Genomic DNA, 20,229 nt, shown 5'->3' on the forward strand with positions numbered 1-20,229 from the left:
AATAAAGATAATTAAATAACTCACACGTTGTGAAAACCCATAAATATGCCCGATGTCAAGGTAATAGGCCTCTAAGCAGGCTGCATGGTTTCATGTCACCCTCCTCCTCCTCACACCCCTGCCCGCGTCTTTAATGTTCCCCGACGAAGAGCACTGATTGAGGGTCAAACCAATGTAATCCTGGAAGCATCAGAGAAAGAGCAGATACTCCCTCCCTCCTTAAACATCCGGAAGCCTACTACGTGTCAGGCTGCTCTAAGGGCTGGAAAAGCACTAATGTGTACAATGGCACAGACAGTCTATGATCTAAAAGCTCAAAGATCTCAAACATACTCGCAGGTATCCCCGGGGATAAGAGAACTCAGGATTTAGATGGAGGGTAAAGGTTCAGTAAGGACCTTTTTTGGGGAAGGGCAGGGGCTGGCATTTAGACCCAAACGTGAAAACCCACGCAGGAGCTAACTGGGTGAAAACTGAAGGAAGAAGAGGGAGACTCGGCAGGAGGACCTCGCTCTCTCCTTGGAGGAAGGAAAAGCAGCTTGCACGGCTGAAGTCCACGATAATGCGGGGACGCGGGGGTCGCACGGAGAGACCACTGTTCTCTAGCCAAGCTTGAGACTAGTTCTTTTATTTATTTCTGATATTTATTTATTCTCTTGAGAGACAGCGTGCAGGAGAGCACATGTGCATGAGTGGGAGGGGCAGAGGGAGAGAGAATCCCAAGCCGACCCCACGCTCAGCGCACATCTTGGCGCAGGAATTGGCCTCACGACCCTGAGATCATGACCCTGAGATGGTGACTGAGCCGACACCAAGAGTCAGGGCCTTAATTGACGGAACCATCCGAGGGCCCCGGACTAGTTGTTTTAAGTAGGGGAGTGGGATCGCAAGGCATCATGAATCACACCCCCGGACATTCTTAAGTTGCCCATCATTATAATGATAGGTGTAACATATAATAGATGTTATAGGTGTGTGATATCCGGATTATTTATAAGAAGGAATATGTATTGGGTCTTCATCTTCCTTTCTGACTCAGAGCTCCAAACACCCTCATTCTTTCCTAAATGATGACAGCAATAAAAACATCACTTGTCACATTACGAAGTGACTTCTGGAAAGCCCCTGTGTGGCGCTGCTTGCCAGAGGAACCCACCACAGAATCAGAAGGTTGCAACCTTCAATTCCTTCTCCCCTCGCTGACCTCTGGGGAGTGGGGAGGGGCTGGAAATCGAATTCCATATGAAGAGTCAAGGATCTCATCAGTCATGCTTATGCAGTGAAGCCCCCATAGAAATCCAGAGGACGGGGTGGGAGGTGCCGTTGAGAAAAGCTTCGGGTTGGTGAACACATGGAAGCCGAGGGCCCTTCCCCGGTACCTTGCCCTGTACGCCTCTCCCAGCTCTTCCTGAGTTATAGCCTCTTACAATCAACCAGTAACCCAGTAAGTAAACTGGTTTCCTGAGTTCTGTGAACCGTTCTAGCAAATTCATCGAAGTGGCAAGGGGGTCGGTTAGAACCTCCCATCCACGGCCATCAGAAGCAGGCGACTTGGCCGTGTGACTGGCGTCTGAAGTGGGGGGGTGGGGGCAGTCTTGTAGGATGGCTCCCTTCACCTGTGGGATCGGACATCATCTCCGGGCAGAGAAAGTCAGCGCTGAGTTCCCTGCTTGGTGATACGGAGACTACGACAGAGCCCACGTAGGACCGAGAGCCGTGAGCTGTGTAACGACGCACCTATGTCCTTGCTAATCCTCATCACAGAACTATGAAGCCAAATTGAAGACGGCACACTATTAGCACCCCCCCAAATCCAAATTAACAGGGCTTGTTTTAGCCCACCGGTTAAGGTCATTTTGCTCAAGCTGAGGAGCTCTTTGTGCTGGGACAGTCTCACTGCTTGTGCGAGGGGCCTGGCGCTCCACCGCGGGCTACGTGGGGACTCCTCCGCCCCACCTCCCCCCTTTCTCCTGGCCGCCAGGGAACAGGAACCCGTGCGGCAGTCATGATGTATTTTACCTTCACTTGCAGCAAACACATCCCTTACATAGCCAGTCCCTACATTTTTCTCATTAGCCCACGGCAATCAGAGTCCCCAACCTTGGCTCAACATGCCTGCGAACACAAACACAGGCTTCAGAGAACACATGGGCATCGAGATGAGCCCAAATGGGCTTAGACTGTGAAAACAAAACAAAACAAACTATGATAATGAAAAAGAGAAAGGAAAATAACCCAATGCACTAATAAGGGGCCTCCTAGGCCATATTAAAAGTTTGTGTTTTTTTTTAAAGATTTTATTTATTTGACCGAGAGAGACACAGCGAGAGAGGGAATGCAAGCGGGGAGAGTGGGAGAGGGAGAAGCAGGATTTTGCCGAGCAGGAAGCCTGATGCGGGGCTCGATCCCAGCACCCTGGGATCCTGACCTGAGCTGAAGGCAGACACTTAACGACTGAGCCACCCAGGTGCCCCCCTGAGTAATAAAAGTTCTGAGACAATTTCATAGGCAAAATCAAAGTCACAAGGCCGTTTTGAAGCAGGAGAGTGTCACGATCAGGTTCAAGGTTTTCGAGCACCGCTCTGTGTGGAGGAGGGATGGAGTGAAAGCACAGAACGAGGAGGGAGAGGTGAGGGCAGAAGGACCGTGACGGGGGCGGGGACAGCAGGGACAGGAAGTGACCGGCTGCAGGACAGCGCAAGCGAGAGCGAGCTCCGGAGCCTGGCCCTGGTCCGGAGGGCGGTAAACAACAGGCGGTGAGGGAGCGCCTCCTGCACGCCCGGGAGCTTCCCAGCGGGGTGATCTGTGCATCACGACACAGGCGTGCACGTCTGTCACCAACCACTGAGCCTTCTACATAAGGTCAGTACGCTTCACTGTGCGGACTTCTATCTTCATGGGGGCCAGGGGTTGGGGGGGCGCATATGGAGGAGAAGGACTTCTAGCCCCGAAGACTTGCTCTCCGGCTTGCGAGCTGGTAGGAGGGAGAGTCCGACGTGCTGAGAATGAGACCATGAGAGGAGGAATACACTTCTGGGAGAAACACAGCATGAATCTAGGACAGGTCACCCTCGAGATGCCCACACGATATCTCTGATGGAACCTCACGGGCACCTGGACACATGTCTGGAACTTGGAGGAGAAACCGGCTGGATGGAGCTTAGGGATGGGTGCAGGGGGAGGCGTCTAAGACCAGGGGGATCTGCAGACCTGAGAGGGGAAGGCTGGGTGGGAGATGAGCTGTGGAGGAGTGCGGACGGCCCGGAGAGCCAGGGAGAGACCAGAGTGACGCGCTCCATGGAGAGGACAGGGGCTCCCTTCCGTAGCCTAATGACCCTTGTTTTTCTGAATGTCTATGTTTTGGCAAATGCTTCTGTGCCCTTCCTCCCCTCTATGCCAGCCATATTCCTACACATTCTTGGGCCCACAATCCCACATCACTTCCTCTATGAAGCATGGTCTGAATTCCCTCCTGAGATAACCGCCACCTCCTCTGAGCAGCCACGGACCTAGTTCCATGACAGCATTTGACAGCTTGTACTGAAATCAGTGAGTTGCATCAGTTTCTGCCCATCAGAGAAGAAGTTCCTAACGGCAATGACTGGATTTTATTATTATTATTAAAATTTATTTTATTTCATTTTTAAAAAAATATTTTATTTATTTATTTGACAGAGAGAGAGAGATCCCAAGTAGGCAGAGAGGCAGGCAGAGAGACGGGGAAGCAGGTTCACTGCTGAGCAGAGAGCCCGATGCGGGGCTCGATCCCAGGACCCTGGGATCATGACCTGAGCCGAAGGCAGAGGCTTAACCCACTGAGCCACCCAGGCGCCCCTATTATTATTATTATTTTTTTTTTTAACTGCTAAAGTCTAGCCCAGTAACCTGCCCTATTACGTGAGCACGAGGCCTGCTTCAAGTCCTGTTTAAGTTGGTGCCTTTCTAACCCTGGACGGCAAGTTTTGCTTACTCTTCCAGTTTGATCATTTATAAACATAGTCTTAGAACTAGAAGACTGAACACCTAATTACCCATTAGGTAGATAATCAATCCCATTTTGGAAAACCAAAACAGGCCAAGCAAAGCAAAGGTCCCAAATCCATAGCTGCTCTGTATATCTATGCTTGGGCTGACAGCTGTTGAACGCTGGCCCTCTCCCAGACGCTGTCCCGGGCGACTCATTTCATAGTGGATTAGCCACACAGGCCTGACTCACACTACAGATCTTAAAGGATCACATGTACCAACACACTGTAAGAAACCCATTTGCCCCATCAATGTACGAGGAGCCCAAGTCAATGTAAAATGCACCAGATCAACCAAGGTCAAATGCTGATCTTGCTAGTTAGACGAAAAAAGAAAAAAAAAAAATCAAGTTTTCAGCATGTTTTAAAAACTGTAATAGCATAAGCATTTGCTTAAATGTAAACCAAAAGGTAAAACAAGAGCCTGGGAGAGCTGACAAGCTTGAAAGTGAGACCAACACAAGAAGCTCGGACCAGAAACACAGAGATCCGGCACTGCTACACAAGATGCTGGGGACTGTGACCAAGTGACCTAGGCTCCTGAAGGGCGGGGAAAATGGGTCTCTGAAGTCCTCTCTATCTAATGCCAAACAGGCCTACTTTCTGGTTGTAGAGTTTTGCAGGCGTAAAACACGTTGAATCCACTAGGGGGCAGATTACGCCCGTGGAAATCTAGCTACAGGCCCCCACCTGGTTCATTTTTAGACTCAATTTTCTCTGAATTCCCACAGCCCAACTCCCATTAAAAACAACAACAACACAAAAAAACCTGCCAGAGAGATTTATTAAACAAGACACATTTTAATGAGAACGGTGTTCTTAGAGACTCTGTTTCCTGAGTTAAATTGTTAAATTTACTGCTAAAAAGAGCAGTAAATACAGTTACTCTGTCACACAATGGGGACTTTCTATTTGGGATCCTCTCCCCCTCTACCTCCTACCTGATTTTTAAATACCGCAGTCATTGGCATGAAAATGCCAACCCCTTTCCGTTTTATTACACACACACACACACACACACACACACACACGCACGCACAATGACCTCATTTGATTTTCTTCTTTCTTCCTAAGTTCTGCTGTCTAGCGAGCGATCCATGAGTCAGCCTCTCATTTTTCCCATCGAACATAAGAAACACAAGCAATTTATCAATGGCAAATATTTAGGTACCTAAGGATGGAATACAGTTTGATCTTCTTAAAAATACATCACGTTTTCTCTCTTTCTGTTAACCTTATTAAATTATATTCTGTATGCTGAAATGGGGACCTTACATTCTAACCTCTGAGCTTTGGTTAAATTCCCTGCAACAGTCTACAAACAGGGCTTCCAGACATGAGGCAAGTGTCTTTATTGGAAATGGGACCCTTGAAAGCACCCTTTTAAATATATTAAATAGGTTCATTTTGACGAACTACAAGTCATAATGACTCATTTACTTAACTAAATGGATGGCTGCTCCCTCCAAGGTATTTCCACAACTCAGGACATTAGCAAGATCCAAATGATTAACGGAAGAGTGTATCTGCTCAGATGCTCGCCTCCCCTAAGAGGGGCAGAGAGAGAGGTAGAATGGAATGGAAAAGGCAAACATCTGCTCTTCTATTCATGTAATTCTGAGTTGTTGTAAAAGCAAGGACCCATGCACTAGCGTAATGTGCAAAAACCATCAGTAAGAAGAATATAATCCCTAAGTCATTCTCCTGTGTGTGGCTCCTACAGATACTAACAAGCAGCCACATACATCAAAGGGCTGTTGGAAGGTTGATGCCTGAATGAGAACACGTTGGAAATGTTCCTGGCACCGTGTCCAAAACACACCAAGCCTTCAGAAACCATCAGTGTAGTCATCTTCAAACTGGTGCCACATGGGACCCTGTGTTTCCCAAATGTCCTCAGCTGGGGGGAGTGGGGGGCTGTGATTCCTGTCCCTAGGGTTTCAGTGAGGGCCATCCTCTGGCACGTCTGCCAGTTCCTCCACCCTGTCCCTTCCCCGCCACAGGAGCTGAGGTGGCTTCCCCCACAGGTGACCGGGGGAAAGCGCTGGTCTGCTCCTCACCAGCTGGGAACTGGCTTCTGGCAGTGATCGTGGCCACCACTTAACCTACCTGCATCCCAGGCAGGGGCTTTGGCCTAACTGGGGGCTTTGATGTTAGCCAGCCCGGTTGGCTTCAAGTCTAAAGCGGACATACGGCCCTCCCCCGGTCTGAACCTCCGCTGGATCAGAAGTTCAGACGGGAAAGGAGGGGTTATTCATCGTCCCACTGAAATCCAAAATGCCTCATCCTTTCCTCTTAAAATAATGTAATTATTTTGTCACAATTATTTTGGGACTAGAAAGGCAGCTATAACAGAAGTCAAAATCTTTCCCACCAGCCGTCATGGCACACTACAGGTGTGCAGGGACAGCCGTGCCCGTGAGCAGGAAGGAGGCGAGGGTCCGGGTACTCCACGGAAACATCATGGAAAGTGAGGCCTAGCACATCGGCTCTGGGTTCTATCCATGGGCGCTGAGCACCAGTAGAACATGATTCTGATCTAAAGAATTAAGAAGATCCAACTGGATGTCACTAGAATGTAAGTGATGACGCCAATTAGAATTAGTTAATATTTTTTTAATTTTTTAATTAAAGAGAGAGCATGAGCTGGGGGAGGAGCAGAGAGGGGGAAAGCATCTGACACAGACTCTGCACTGATTGCAGAGCCTGGCATGGGGCTCAATTCCAGGACCCTGAGATCATGACCTGAGCCAAAATTGAGAGGCAGATGCTTAACCACTGAGCCACCCAGGTGCTCCATAAAAGAAATATCTTTAAAGAAATATACTCCATTGCTCTTTTTAGACAGTTCCTAGTGATATGTTTTGATAGAGGGTCTTCTGGTAGTTTCTTTTTTTTCAATAGAGAGAGAGAGAGAGAGAGAAGAGGGAGTGCACACACAAGTTGGGGGAAAAGCAGGAGGCGAGAATCCCAAGCAGGCTCTCCACTGAGCACGGAGTCTGACTCAGGGCTCCATCTCAGGACCTTGAGATCATGACCTGAGCTGCAATCAGGAGTCAGATGCTTAACCAACTTGAGCCACCCAGGTGCCCCTTCTGGTAGTTTAACAAAATTCAAAATCATTAAAATGTACCCATTTGGGAAATTCTATTTAATCTTATTGAATTAGAGACTGAATTAAAGAAAAAAGATCTCTTGCTCAAATATACATGCCTTCTGATTCTAGACCATATAGATACAGTCTAGAATTATATATATATATATATGATTATAAATATAAACCTGTATACATTTTATATATATATATATATATATATATATATATACACATTTTATATATATATATATATATATATATATATAAAACATTTTAAATATGAAAGAACACCACATTTTCTTTCCACTTTCAGGATATGTGCTGCTGAACAGAGCACATTTTCTTAAATCCACAGAAGGACGATGCCACAATGGAATAAAACAAAGAATAATTAAGGGAAATTTAAAAAAAGAAAAACAAAAATGGAAGAATTATTCTAAGGCCAAGAGCCAACAAATGTGGAATGTCTTGCTCTTTTCTAAGTGAGCTGGGGTCTTTGGAAAGACGCACTTGTCAAGCTATTCGAAACAGAAATCCCGTCTGAGGAGCTCAGGTACCTACTAAACATTTTTCTCATTCACCTTCTAAGCAACTTTTGTGTCCTGGGGCTGCCTGGGAAGGCGCCGCCGGTCCAGCAGGCAATGGTCAGGCTCCTGATGCCAGCTTCCCGTGTGGCCCCCTGCCCAGCCCTCTGCCGGTCTCACGGCGGCCCGGTTACCTGATGAGGACACACTGGTTGTCGTGGCGTTTCCACAGGCATCGATAGCACTCGTTGGCGACGGCAAAGACGTGAGGGGGGAGCTCCCCCAGGTGGCACCTGCTGTAGCGCTCCATGGTGGCCCGCTCATACAGCCCGGCGATGGTCTTGTAGGGGTTCACCGAGGCAATGATGGAGCCGATGTAGGTCTGCAGGCACACGGGGCAGGAAGACAGAAGGATGCCGGGTTACACGTGGTTGGGTGGCCAGGGTTGGGGGTCGGGTGCAGGACTAGGGTGTGCCACGTCCACTCATGCTGGGACAGGGACAGACGAGGCTGAATTCAACTTCATGCTGTTCCACACTCCGAAAGGGAGGGGCCTGTCACACCTCCCCAAAGCACCCCCGTCACCAGCTCTAACAGAATCCACCTGGGTCTGCTTGAAGAGGAAAGACAGGGCTCCCTTGTCTTTGTCCCTGGCATATGTTTTTCCTCCACCTTTTCGGTACAGAATCTTGTCATTCTATCCAAATCAGTGGAGCCATTTCAGAGGACTCGCAGTGACAGGTAAACCACAGAAAGATGGGGAAGCAGCCCAGGCCCAAACCCCTGTTCCCGGTGACCTCCTCATCCCGTGCCGGCTACAAAGGACCGTCCACGTCCAGGCTCCTTCCTCATCAGGCGGCTCTCAGGAAAGAGCAGGATTAAAGAAAGAATGTGCGCGACACCAAGGGGCCGGGGCAAAGAGGAACAGAGAGTTACTATTTAATGGGTTCAGAGCTTCTGTTTAAGATGGTGAGAAGATTCTAGAGGTAGATTTGTGGTTACAGTTATACAACCCTGCAAATGTTTCTAGTACACCTAGAAACAGTCAAAATGGTAAATTTTATGTCATATATCTTTAACCTGTATTTATTTATTTTAATTTTATTTTTTTAAAGATTCTATTTATTTATTTGACAGACAGAGATCACAAGTAGGCAGAGAGAGAGAGAGGAGGAAGCAGGCTGTCCGCGGAGCAGACAGCCCGATGCGGGGCTCGATCCCAGGACCCTGGGATCATGACCTGAGCCAAAGGCAGAGGCTTTAACCCACTGAGCCACCCAGGTGCCCCTATCTTTAACCTTTTAAAACAGTATCAAGACCATTTTGAAAATTCTGGACGCCACAGAAGTGGTCTGGAACTGAGATGCCTGACGATCTTCCCCTTCTGGAACAAAATCTGGGCCAGAAATTAAGCAAAATCTTCAGAGCAGCAAAGCAGAGAGGCTACATCTATGAACACACAAGGCCTGCTACCTTGTCCATACGGACCAAACTTGTTCTCTTGGACTTCTGCAGGAAACGCGAACGGAGTTTGATGACCAGGTTTCCAGCCTCAGACAGAGGCGGCAGCAGACTGCAGGAGTAGAGGCGGGCGCCGTAACCACCACCTTTGACAGTTCACACGCACTGTGCCAAGTGCTGCACTGGCCCTCCAAAATTCCTATGTTGAAGCTTGGACCCCCAATACCTTGGAATGGGACTGTATTTGGAGCTAAGACCTCTAAGGAGATGATTACATTAAAGTGAGGCTCTTCCAGGGAGCCCTAATCCAATCTGACTGCCCTCCTTTTAGGAAGAAACGTGGAAGCTGGAAGAAACACAAGAGATGTGTGTGCATAGATAGAGACCATTTGAGGACACAGTAGGATGGCAGCCATTTGGGAGGCAAGGAAGGTGCCCTCAGGAGAAGCCAACCCGGCCAACACCTTGACCTTGGACCTCTAGCTTCCAGAACTATGAGAAAATCACTGTCTGTTCAAGCCACCCAGTCAATATTTTGTTATGAGCCCCCGAGGTGATCCACACAGGGGGCCGGACCCTTTCACATTCACAATAACCTAAAGAGTTTCACAATCCTACTAGCCTGATTTTTCAGAGAGGAAACAGGCATAGTGATGGTGTGGTGTTCACCCACGTGGCCAGGAAATGGTAGAGGGGAGATGTGAATCCAAGCAACCCAACTGCAGAGGCTTCTCATATCCCTTGGCAAGGCACAGCAATGCAGCACAGGGAAAGGAAAAGCAAGCAACACGGGGCAGAGAGTCCTAACATCCCGAGAGCGTCTGTACCACATTGTGACAATTTGTACTCATTTACAGTCACAGGGACGGGAACAAGCTTCAAATGTAAGGAGTTTACGTTTTAGAAATATCTGAACCAAAAAGGTTAAAACATAAGAGTTATTATCACATGACGAATGACTCCGCTCCTAGATATTTAACCAAAAGAACTAAAAACAAGTGCAGCATTGTTCACACCAGCCTAAAGGTCAAACCACACAGATGTCAATTACCCAGTGGGCGGGTCAACCAGGTGTGGTGCACCCATACAATGGACTATTATTCCGCCCCACAAAGCAATAAAATACCGAGGTGTGCTACTGTGGGGATGAACCCTGACAACATCACACCAAGGTGAGGAAGCCGGACACTGAAGTTCCCATACATATCCAGAAAAGGTAAATCCATAAAGACAAGTTGGGGTAGTTACTATAGGCAGGGGGAGGAGGCAGAAATGGGGAGTGGGTGAGGACTGCTTAGTGGATATAGGGCATCCATTTGGGGTGATGAAAATACTTGGGAATGAGACAAGAGGCTATCTGTACAACATTGTGAATGTCCTAAATACACTGAATTACATATTTTAACATGGTTAATCTTCTGTTATGACATGTTCACCTCCATTTAAAAAAGAAAAAGATAGAGTGCCTTAGTGGGGAAATGTTCAGGTCTTTGGAAACCTCAGCTTGCCAGAAAGTCCATTTTCCCCAACCAGGGCATGGGGGAAAGATCTGGCCATAAAGAAAGATGGAAACTGCTTTTTCCTCTGGGGAAGGTATGTCCTACTTCTAAAGGAAACGGAGAACCATCGGATTCCCTGGAGGACACACTCAGATTCCAGCAATGCTTTGACCACAGGTGCTGGTGCCTTCCTTCATGTCAGCTGTTTGCAGGGGTGAAGCCAGCAGGCACGTGGTGCTTGAGGCTCTGGGTGTCTAGCCCCTTCCACTACTTTGTCTAAAATGTCAGACCTGTTTCTACCTTTTGGTAGCTGTATGATTATTTTTTTTTAAGGATTTTTTAAAAGTTTTTTTTTATTTTTAAATAATTTCTACACCCAACGTGGGGCTCGAACTCATGACCCTGAGACCAAGAGTTGCATGTTCTTCTGACTGAGCCAGCCAGCTGCCCCGACTATTATTTATATTCTGGAAATAATCAAAACTCAAAAAAAATCATTTTCTTCTGTTGAAATATTGTCTTTCTTTTTTCCTACTTTGGCAGAAATAAGGACACTTAATGCCTCCCCTCTTAAAACAGCGAGGTAGGCACACTGAAATCCTTTCTCAGTTACAAATAAAATTTAAAAGTCACAGGTATTAAGCTGAGAATTAAATATCATTAATATTGGATATTAACCCATTATTAACACAGTTTTTAAAAAATGATATACCTTGGAACACCTGGTTGGCTCAGTCAGTAGAGCTTGCAACTCTTGATCTCTGGGCTGTGAGTTCAAGCCCCACACTGGGCATGGAGCTTATTTAAAAACAACAACAAAAAAAACCCCAAATTTAAAAAAATGATATACCCAGCCTGTGTCTTAAAAATTTTGCACACCTTGTCATAACATGTTTGTATGGTAGTTCTTAAATTTGGGGAGATAAGTCTTTCTTTCAAAAAAAGTATTGATTTACTTATAAAGAGTGTCATAACCTTTCCACAAGAGCTTTACTTAGAAAGTGATCATTTTGGTCAAAACCTCATGCTACCCCATTCTGGTTGGGCAACCCCACTGGTCATACAGCGTGGCTTAAAAGATCACTCATCCCGGAAGTGTGGAGGACATAGTTTTTGTAGGGGGGTAGGAAATTCAAGGGCATTAAATGTTTGTTAGCAAAGTTGAAGCTGGAACATCCAAAATGGTCTTAGGCCTGGTCTTCTTTTTAAGTAATTAATATCACACTTTGCCCAGTGCAACAGCTGTAAAGTGGTTCAGAACAACAACGTGGTTGGAGGCTATGGCAGTTGCCAATGGCCCGCACGTGCCCCCTCCCTAGTCCCCACCCCGCAGTGATTCTAGAGGAGGAGGCCAGACGTTCAGCACAGTGGTACCCTGCAGAACTGGCTGTCGTGCCTGGTGGACCCACTAGTGCATCACGAGACCTTTCCCCATTGAGCCCAGTCGCTGCGACACAGTCAGAGCTGGCCTGTTGGTTGAGGCCTCGCGGTGTCTCTGCCTCACAAGATCATTCCAACACACCTACAGGTTGCTCCATTGTTGAGTTACCATCCTGACTCCAAGACAGAAGAAAACCACGCACACCATGCAAGAGAATGCTTTCACCAAGAACCTCGAAAGGCACATAATTTGTGGTGAAAGACAAAAATCCAAAGTTGGTTTAGTTATAAGACACTATTCGTGCCAAAGGATTGCCATGGCTCTGGTGGTTGGACGCTTTTCCTAAAACAATATTGATCTTCATGTCTGACTTCCCCAACAAGATGTTGAAAATACGTTCCTCATCTTTCAATCTCGTCAACTGCCATGAAGACCGTGTGGTCCCTTATTACACATTGTTGAGAAATTACAAGTTCTGTGTAAATATTACTAAAAATAGACTTTCACCACTTTATGCAAGAAAGCCTGATTTTCCCCATTTTGATGGAAAACTTCTGGAAACATACAGCATGTGCCTTCGTGTTTTCAAAACCAGGTGAGTGTACCTAATCTACGCTTTAAAGGATTTTTGGTCTTATTCGGTCTCTCAGCCTGTAACAATGACACCCACACTGGATGAGGCAGACACAGTCTTCTTGTCTCCACCAACACCAAGCCCAGACCTGAGCTCGCGACGGCTCCTCCAGACTGCAGCTTCTCAGCCTTCCCACGCACCCCAGGTAGCACTGTTTGAGGGGCTCCAAATCTCCGTGGAATAAAAGGCTGAAGGCTTTTCCTTCTGAGACTGCAGTGTTGGAGAAATGGCAGAAGGTGCTGGAAGAGTCTGCAGGTAAGAGATCACTTTGCTGTATAGTTAAAAGGAAGATACCAAGCCAGACTTTTACTCTACTTGCACTGCACACGCCACATAATGCATGAAGTGAAGACACACATTCAAAAACGATCTGCATTTCAGCTGCTTAAAATTTTTACCTTTAAGGTTAACATAAGAGCACTTTGGGGGCGCCTGGGTAGCTCAGTGGGTTAAAGCTTCTGCCTCCCAGGGTCCTGGGATCGAGCCCCACATCGGGCTCTCTGCTCTGCAGGGAGCCTGCTTCCTGCTCTCTCTCTGTCTGCCTCTCTGCCTACTTGTGATCTCTGTCTCTCAAATAAATAAATGAAATCTTAAAAAAAATATATGTAAAATATGTGCCTGGTATACACAGAAAACCCATTTTTTAAAAAGCTATTTTATTATTATTTTTTAAAGTTTTATTTATTTTAGAGAAGGGGAGCACGTGAGTGGGAGGGGCAGACAGAGACAAAACCCCAAGCAGACTCCACACTGTGTGCATAGCCCACCACCGGGCTCGATCTCACGACCCTGAGATCGGGACCTGAACCAAAACCAAGAGTCAGACGCTTAACCAACTGTACTACCCAGGCATCCTTATTTTTATTTTTTAAGATTACAGGAAACCTTGTCTCATGTAGCATTAAAAACGCCTCTCTATAACTGGAATTTAAGTAAAATTTAATAATCCATTAATTTTTAAAATGCCTAATATAAGACCTCCATTTTGTACCAGAGGTTAATTAGGCTCTTAAAGCATGAATGCACGAGTTTTACTACTTCACCTTCTCACTAATGGCCTAAGTCATTACTTAAAAGGCTTGTCACCAGATTCTAAATGACAAGCCTGCATATTACCAAACCATCTTTCTCTGACATTTCATAACTGGGGCGCCCAGAGGACAATCCGACCCACACAGACACACCTTCACAGCCCTCACCTGCTCCAACCCAACCTTGAGATGTGGGGAGGCCAAAGGCCACTGTCCAGCCTCCTCTGACAGACAAGGGGATGGTTAACTGCTGCCCCTACAGTCACAGCACCGGTGAGTGAGATCCAGGACAGCAACCCGGGCTCCCAGTATGCCACACTGGGGGTCTGTGGTGGCCCTCTCCACCACTCAGCATGCACGGCACAGGGATTATCTCGGACTCTGTCCGGCTCATCGCCAGGGGCCAAAGACTCTATGTCTTGCCCGTTCGTTCCACTTTCACTGAACTCTAGACTCTATGTCCTTCCCTCCAACTCCTACCTCGGCCTCGCTCAGCTTTTCATAAAAGCTGCCTTCCTCACTGATTTCTGAAGTGGCCTTGCGCGTTCAGCCCAAGCTCCATACTTCACCTGTGACACTCTGAAGATGACAACCCTCCCGCTTGGAGCCCTCCAACAAATCCCACCGTCTTCAGGGTCACTCAACTGGGATATCTGAGAAGACAGTCTGAGTGGCTCCCAAAAGGGGAGAGAATAGCCCGCGTCCTAACGAATTATCCTCCTAATACCTACAGAAGCTGGGGTGGGGGAGGGGCTTCAGTTACTGAGTTTTCACTGCCGTTGCCCGTGGTCGTGCCAAGCGACACTTTCAAGCCCCCCTAAAACAGAAGTGTAAAACGACATGGCAACAACAACAGCAGTCGTCCCTAATAGCTTATTCAAAGGAGGACAAATCAGGTGAAATCCGAGAGGTCTATTAGCAAAAATAATTATGGCCAAGGCCATCTTTTCCTTCCCCCACTCCCTTAAACCATACCACTCTGCATGGGTCACTGTCTTGCTAAAACAAACGGATAAGAGATTCACTGAATTAGCCCAGTTCAAATGTAATATAAGTAAAAACGGTGACTGGCAAGCAAAGGGGGTCAAAGAAGAGCCTCGCTGTAAATTAAGTACCAAGGGAAGCAAAGATCACTTGGTAAGAAATCCCGAGAGCTGTGAGACATATTCATTACGTGTTGAACCATTTATCCCTCCACAAGAAGGTATTTCTACGGTTTCCGAAACGCCCATGATGACGTCACGCACTTTCAGACTCTGGACACATGAAGCTCTCAAACATGAGGTGGGACCAGGTACTGGCCTCTTCATACTGGATTCAAATTCCACCAGAATAGAGAGCTTGGTCATTTGAATGGCTTTTCAGAAACAGAGAGGATGTTCTATTTTGAAGCACATAACAAATTTTTCTAGTCAGAAAAGTTCCACATAACTCACCAAAAAATACATTTCCTTGCCCGCTTTAATAATCTGAAACAGCTGTCACACATGTTGCTTAAAAAAATGCTGGAAGAAACTCACTGCATTTCTTCAATCCAAAGTCTACCAATTCAAGGTTTTCAGAAGGCGTCAGGCTGTAATGCCCACTGGGTCATCCCCCCCACCCAAAGGAACAGGTCGAACTCAGAAAACCAAAAGTGACCCGGGGGCCTCAGATGCTCTCTGCTTTGAGATACAGAGGGCTCCGTGCCATGGTTAGGAAGCCACCATTCAACCACGGGAGCGAATGGTCTACACAACAAGGTTTGGTCACCAGAACCCAAGAGGTCCCCAGCCTGGAGCTACCTTCCCTGAAACACTGCTTCAGGGATTCTGTTCCGTCATGAACACACATCCTCTGTCACTCCACATGATGGCTGCGTGAGTGAACGACATAAATCAGGGGTATTTATTGTTCTTGTTAATGAAAATAAAAACCACAACCGCTTTTCATCATGGGATCGTGAACGTGGTTGGATGTGGAAACAGGTGCAACTGACACGCACTAGGAAAATCCGCTCAAGTCGGGGCCGCGCCACACTTTCCTAGAGCGAAAACTTAAGAAGCGGGAGTCGTCAGCCATATTTATTTCTCGTTCACCGTTCTCTCCTTTCCTTCCCTCTGGATCTTCTCAGCTCTGTACAGCGGCATCTTTATCCTGGATGGGGCTTCATCCACACGCCCAGCGGGTCACGGACATCTTCATTCCGATGGCCCTTAGCTCTGACTCACGTGGGCAAGGCTGAGCTCCCCAAAACACCGATTTCTTCTCACTTAGTGAAATCTTTTTTTTTGAAGATGCTATTTATTTACTGAGAAAGCGAGAGAGAGCGAGCATACATGCGAGTTGGGGGAGGGGCACAGGGAAAGAGAGAACCTCAAGCCAGCTCCGTGCGGAGCGTGAAGCCCGACACGGGCTCAACATCACAACCTGAGCCGAAATCAAGAACAGACGCTTCACTGACGGGACACACCCAGGCCCCCCTCACTTCGTGGCATCTTGACTAAAGCACCATGGTCAGCCCAAATAGCTAATCCAGAAATCTGGGAGTCACCCTGTAGACATTGTCTATTTGCCTTTCAAACACTTTCCTTCTTCCTCTCAGTATCCTTCAGACTCAAACTCTCTCTGGACTGGTCTGGAACCCCGTCATTTCCCATCTAGCTTGCTGGTCCTAGACGGGGATGCCCCCGCACTCAGCCATCACCCTGCAGCCGGAGGGAGTTCCCCCAGAACTCGCGTTTAAAGCTGTCCGGTACAGCCGTCACAAGTATATTCAAACTCATCCACTTACACACGGAGCCCTTCCTCACCTGCTCCTGACCATCTTACAAGACAGCGGCATCTCCCATTTCAGCATCTTGAATGTCCCGCAGTTGGACAAATGCCCCCCCCCCCAGACTAGTTCATGTCTTCGCACATTCTGATCTTCTGCTAGAAATGAGCCAGCCTCCCTCCTGGTCAAATTCCCCTATCAAAACTCAGCACGAGCAATGCCTCTGCTGGCGACCATTCCCTGACCTCTTCCTTCTTTCCTCCTTCGGATGCTCATTCATTACGGCCGGACTACTTTCATCACACTCACGGTCACCCTGAGCAATTGTCAATGGCTTGCTTGTGTCCTTCCCCAGCAAACTGGGAGGTCTTGGAGGAGCAGTGCCTTTCATTCATCTAATCTTTCAAGGAACAATTACAGTGAACGAGAGTAATTTTGCATCCTTGGAGCTTAGCACCCAGCCCGGCACACAAGCAGGGCTGCATCCATGTAGACAGCTGGCGGGGGGGGGGGGGCGGGGCATGTGATTTGAAGACAAATCCACCAAATAAATTCATGTTTTAACTGGGTTCTAGTGCTCTATGTCCACTATGTACTACATTAAAAAATTACATAAAAACCTACTACTACTACACACACAAAAACCTGCTTGCCATCATTATCCAACTAAACAATTTAAAAACATTTTTAAACAATTAAAAAAAAACCATTAAGCATTCACGTTGGCTGAAAACTAGATGACAACAGATAAGTCAAGTTCTTACTGAAGTCAAGCTCTGAAATTTAGAAGTGACATTTCCATTTAATTTGAATAAATTCCTGATTAAAACTTTCCCCTTGTTGAAAGGAATCTGACCCAGAAGGAGACCCAAAAGAGAGGCAGGAAAGGAAGAAAAAAGAAATTGTAAAAGCAACATTTCTAATTGACGCCATCGTGTGCCGATGTGGGAGTAGCCACTCAAGAGCATGAATGTTTGGTGAAGTTTAAAAATACACAGAATCAGACAGATGGTTGCAATCATCTCTTGGCAACACCGGTCTCGATCTCATGTGAAAAGAGGCCCCTGAAAAACCGCACTGCTTTCAGCTGTTCCTGGTCCAAGGCCCATGCCCAGGCCGCCGGCCATCCCATTTCCAGGCCATCCCGGTCCCCGTAAGAGGCCGTTGTTACTCGACACTGGCTTTGGAATGGGACGGAAATGAATCCAAAACAAGTCTGCTTGGGGGAAACTCAGCTCCAGGAAATGAGATGCAGATTTAGACGGGCACGTCCAAGACGGTCAAGTCCGTCCCACGTCCGGTCCAACGACCGTCGGCGGCTCAGGGTCTCCCCTTCACCTGCCGGCTCTGCCAACCCGTCTCTGGCCGGCCGTGGTGAACAGAACACACTTCGCAGAAAGCAGCAGGCTCCCGAGTTAATTCAGGATCATCATCAAACACATCTGCGGAGTCGGTGTGGACCGCCCCATCACCAAAGGGACGGTATTTTGGAAAGACCTAAAAATGCGCAAGCTGTGAGGGCTCTTCTGTGCTGACACACGCGTTTTATCTTTAGTCACGGCTCCAGCTTCTTCAGACGGGCTCCTCTGACTCTGGTCTCTGCACCGCTGGTTCGGGAAGACCGATAGACGACCCGGCGGGCTGGGTGGACCGGAGCACGGGGCCCCCTGGAGCCATCCCCGGCGCCCTAATTGCAGACGAGCTCTGGCGCTCCCCGCGGCTCTCTCCGTGATGTGGTCTGGAACGGCTCCTCCACGGCTGGGACAGGAGGCTCCCCCATGCAATCGACCCGAAGCGCGACAAGCCCTATAATGGACAACCCGTGCTTCTCTTCCACCGGGCGGAAATCCAAACTGCCACACCGCGGAGCCCGCTTGGCGGACACGGAGCTTACGTTCCGGACAAGGGGAACCTCATCGGCTCTTGTCAACACTGTGTTTAGATGCTGGGGACATAACAATTTGAAGTGATCCAGGCTCCAGAGACTACAGTAGGGCAGGCGTCCAAAACCGACTCGTCTTCCCTGCTCTCCTCTCCTGGAGCTGCCAGAACTGCCAGGGCCCCGTTCTCACGGCCAGTAGCTCCACAAGGCTGGGAGTCGTGAAAACCAACCCTTCCTCCCCCACACTCCCCCCCTCTTCCTCACTCCCCACCCCTGCACCTTGGGCCTTCGGGGTGCCTTCTACACCCCCCAGCCCAAACGCTGCTGACTGACTATAAGCGAATCGAGGTTTCCCAACCTTGGTACTACTGACATCTCTGTCCACATAATGCTTTGTTGGGGGCTGTTCTGGGCACCGTGGGAGGTCTCCACCACCCTTGGGCTCTACCCACTAGATACCATTAGCATCCTCTGCCTTAGCTGGGTGAGCAGAAATGCCTCCCGAGAGCACCATATGTCCCCTGGGGACAGGATCACCTGGTTGACACCCTTAGAGCAGTGGTGTCCTGACCCCAGCCTTCCTGTCCTGTCCAACTGGCTCAGTATTCCGTAACACACACAGCAGATTCCGTGAGCAGAGCGACTGCCCCCAACTCAGTGAGTTGGTCACACTGAATTCACTCTGGTCTCTCCATGTCCTTGGCCTTCTGTTCTAACCAACCTTTATCTCTCAAGTGTCATTACTGCCCCTCCCACCCCCCCCCACTGGGTTTTTCATCGCCAGTTTGGGCTTTCTAGCCCACCTACAGGTTACCTCTCCCTATCTCTTTCCTTTTGTCCCACAAACACATGCTCTGCTCCTCCTCTCCCTGAGTCTTTAGGAACTTAACAGGTGCACGTACTTGTCCTCCCGTGTCCTCATGGGTGGTGGGAGGAGAGAGAAGAACAAGGGACTCTCAACAGACCCTCTCCCAAGGAGACGCCATTCGGGAACAGCCCCTGTGGCAGGAAGCCCACAGAAAAGAGGCTCAGGGTGGAGTGTGGGATGGGGTCCCAGGCTGGGAGCTGTAGTGCCAGGAAGTCGCCCAGGAATTTGGGAACCCAGAACCCAAAGTTCCAGGAAAGGAATCCAGCATTAGGGCAGAAGACAGGGGCTCGGGGCAAGGCAACTATGTAAAGAGTAGGGCTGCTCTAACCAGGGGTCCAATCCCAAAAGGACCAGTGGCAAGGCTAGGATCATGTGGACCGCCACGCTGATGGAGAAGTCCATTCAGTTTCTGCCCTGAAGGACCCAGTTCTGGGCAGGAACTTGATAAATAAACACCTGGTAGTACAGACAATTAAGATACGGGAAGGGGGGGGGCGCCTGGGTGGCTCAGTGGGTTAAGCCACTGCCTTCGGCTCGGGTCATGATCCCAGGGTCCTGGGATCAAGCCCCACATCGGGCTCTCTGCTCAGCAGGGAGCCTGCTTCTTCCTCTCTCTCTCTCTCTCTCTCTCTGCCTGCCTCTCTGCCTACTTGTGATCTCTCTCTGTCAAATAAATAAATAAAATATTAAAAAAAAAAAAAAAAGATACGGGAAGGGTACAGAGGTTCTAGAAGCTTTCACTTGCTGCTTGACTTTAAAACAGTCCTGTCAGATATGGGGGTTATGATATCTGACCTTTCAGAAAAATAAAAAACTGACACACAGACTAAATTATTAACCCAGAGCCCAAGCGGAGGCGAGTGGAGAAAAGCATGTTCAACTCGGATTTGCCTACGCTGAGCATTTTCTCTCTTTATAGCTGTCTACCCCATTCTAATGGGGCATGGTAATGGCTGGAGAAATATCTTACTGGGGTCTGGTAAAGTTCTCAGCCAGTAAGGGTGGTCCCCAAAAAGGAAAAAAAGCTAATGGTCCTTTTTAGCACAAGGCAGCGACCCTTTCTACCTGGAGA

The 20,229-nt window shown here is 48.2% G+C and overlaps 1 protein-coding gene across 2 annotated transcripts in view; it reads right to left on the reverse strand.

Annotated features, from left to right (window-relative positions):
- Positions 1-20,229, reverse strand: part of MYO10 (myosin X) — a 211,098-nt gene that overhangs the window by 99,629 nt on the left and 91,240 nt on the right. For both annotated transcript variants that reach the window (XM_059173683.1, XM_059173682.1), the window contains exon 4: positions 7,841-8,028. In XM_059173683.1, coding sequence (XP_059029666.1) covers positions 7,841-8,028 — 188 coding nt within the window. The remainder of the gene's footprint in view (positions 1-7,840; positions 8,029-20,229) is intronic.

The sequence above is a fragment of the Mustela lutreola genome, chromosome 5 (assembly GCF_030435805.1).
Source record: "Mustela lutreola isolate mMusLut2 chromosome 5, mMusLut2.pri, whole genome shotgun sequence".
In the NCBI taxonomy this organism is placed as follows: Eukaryota; Metazoa; Chordata; class Mammalia; order Carnivora; family Mustelidae; genus Mustela; species Mustela lutreola.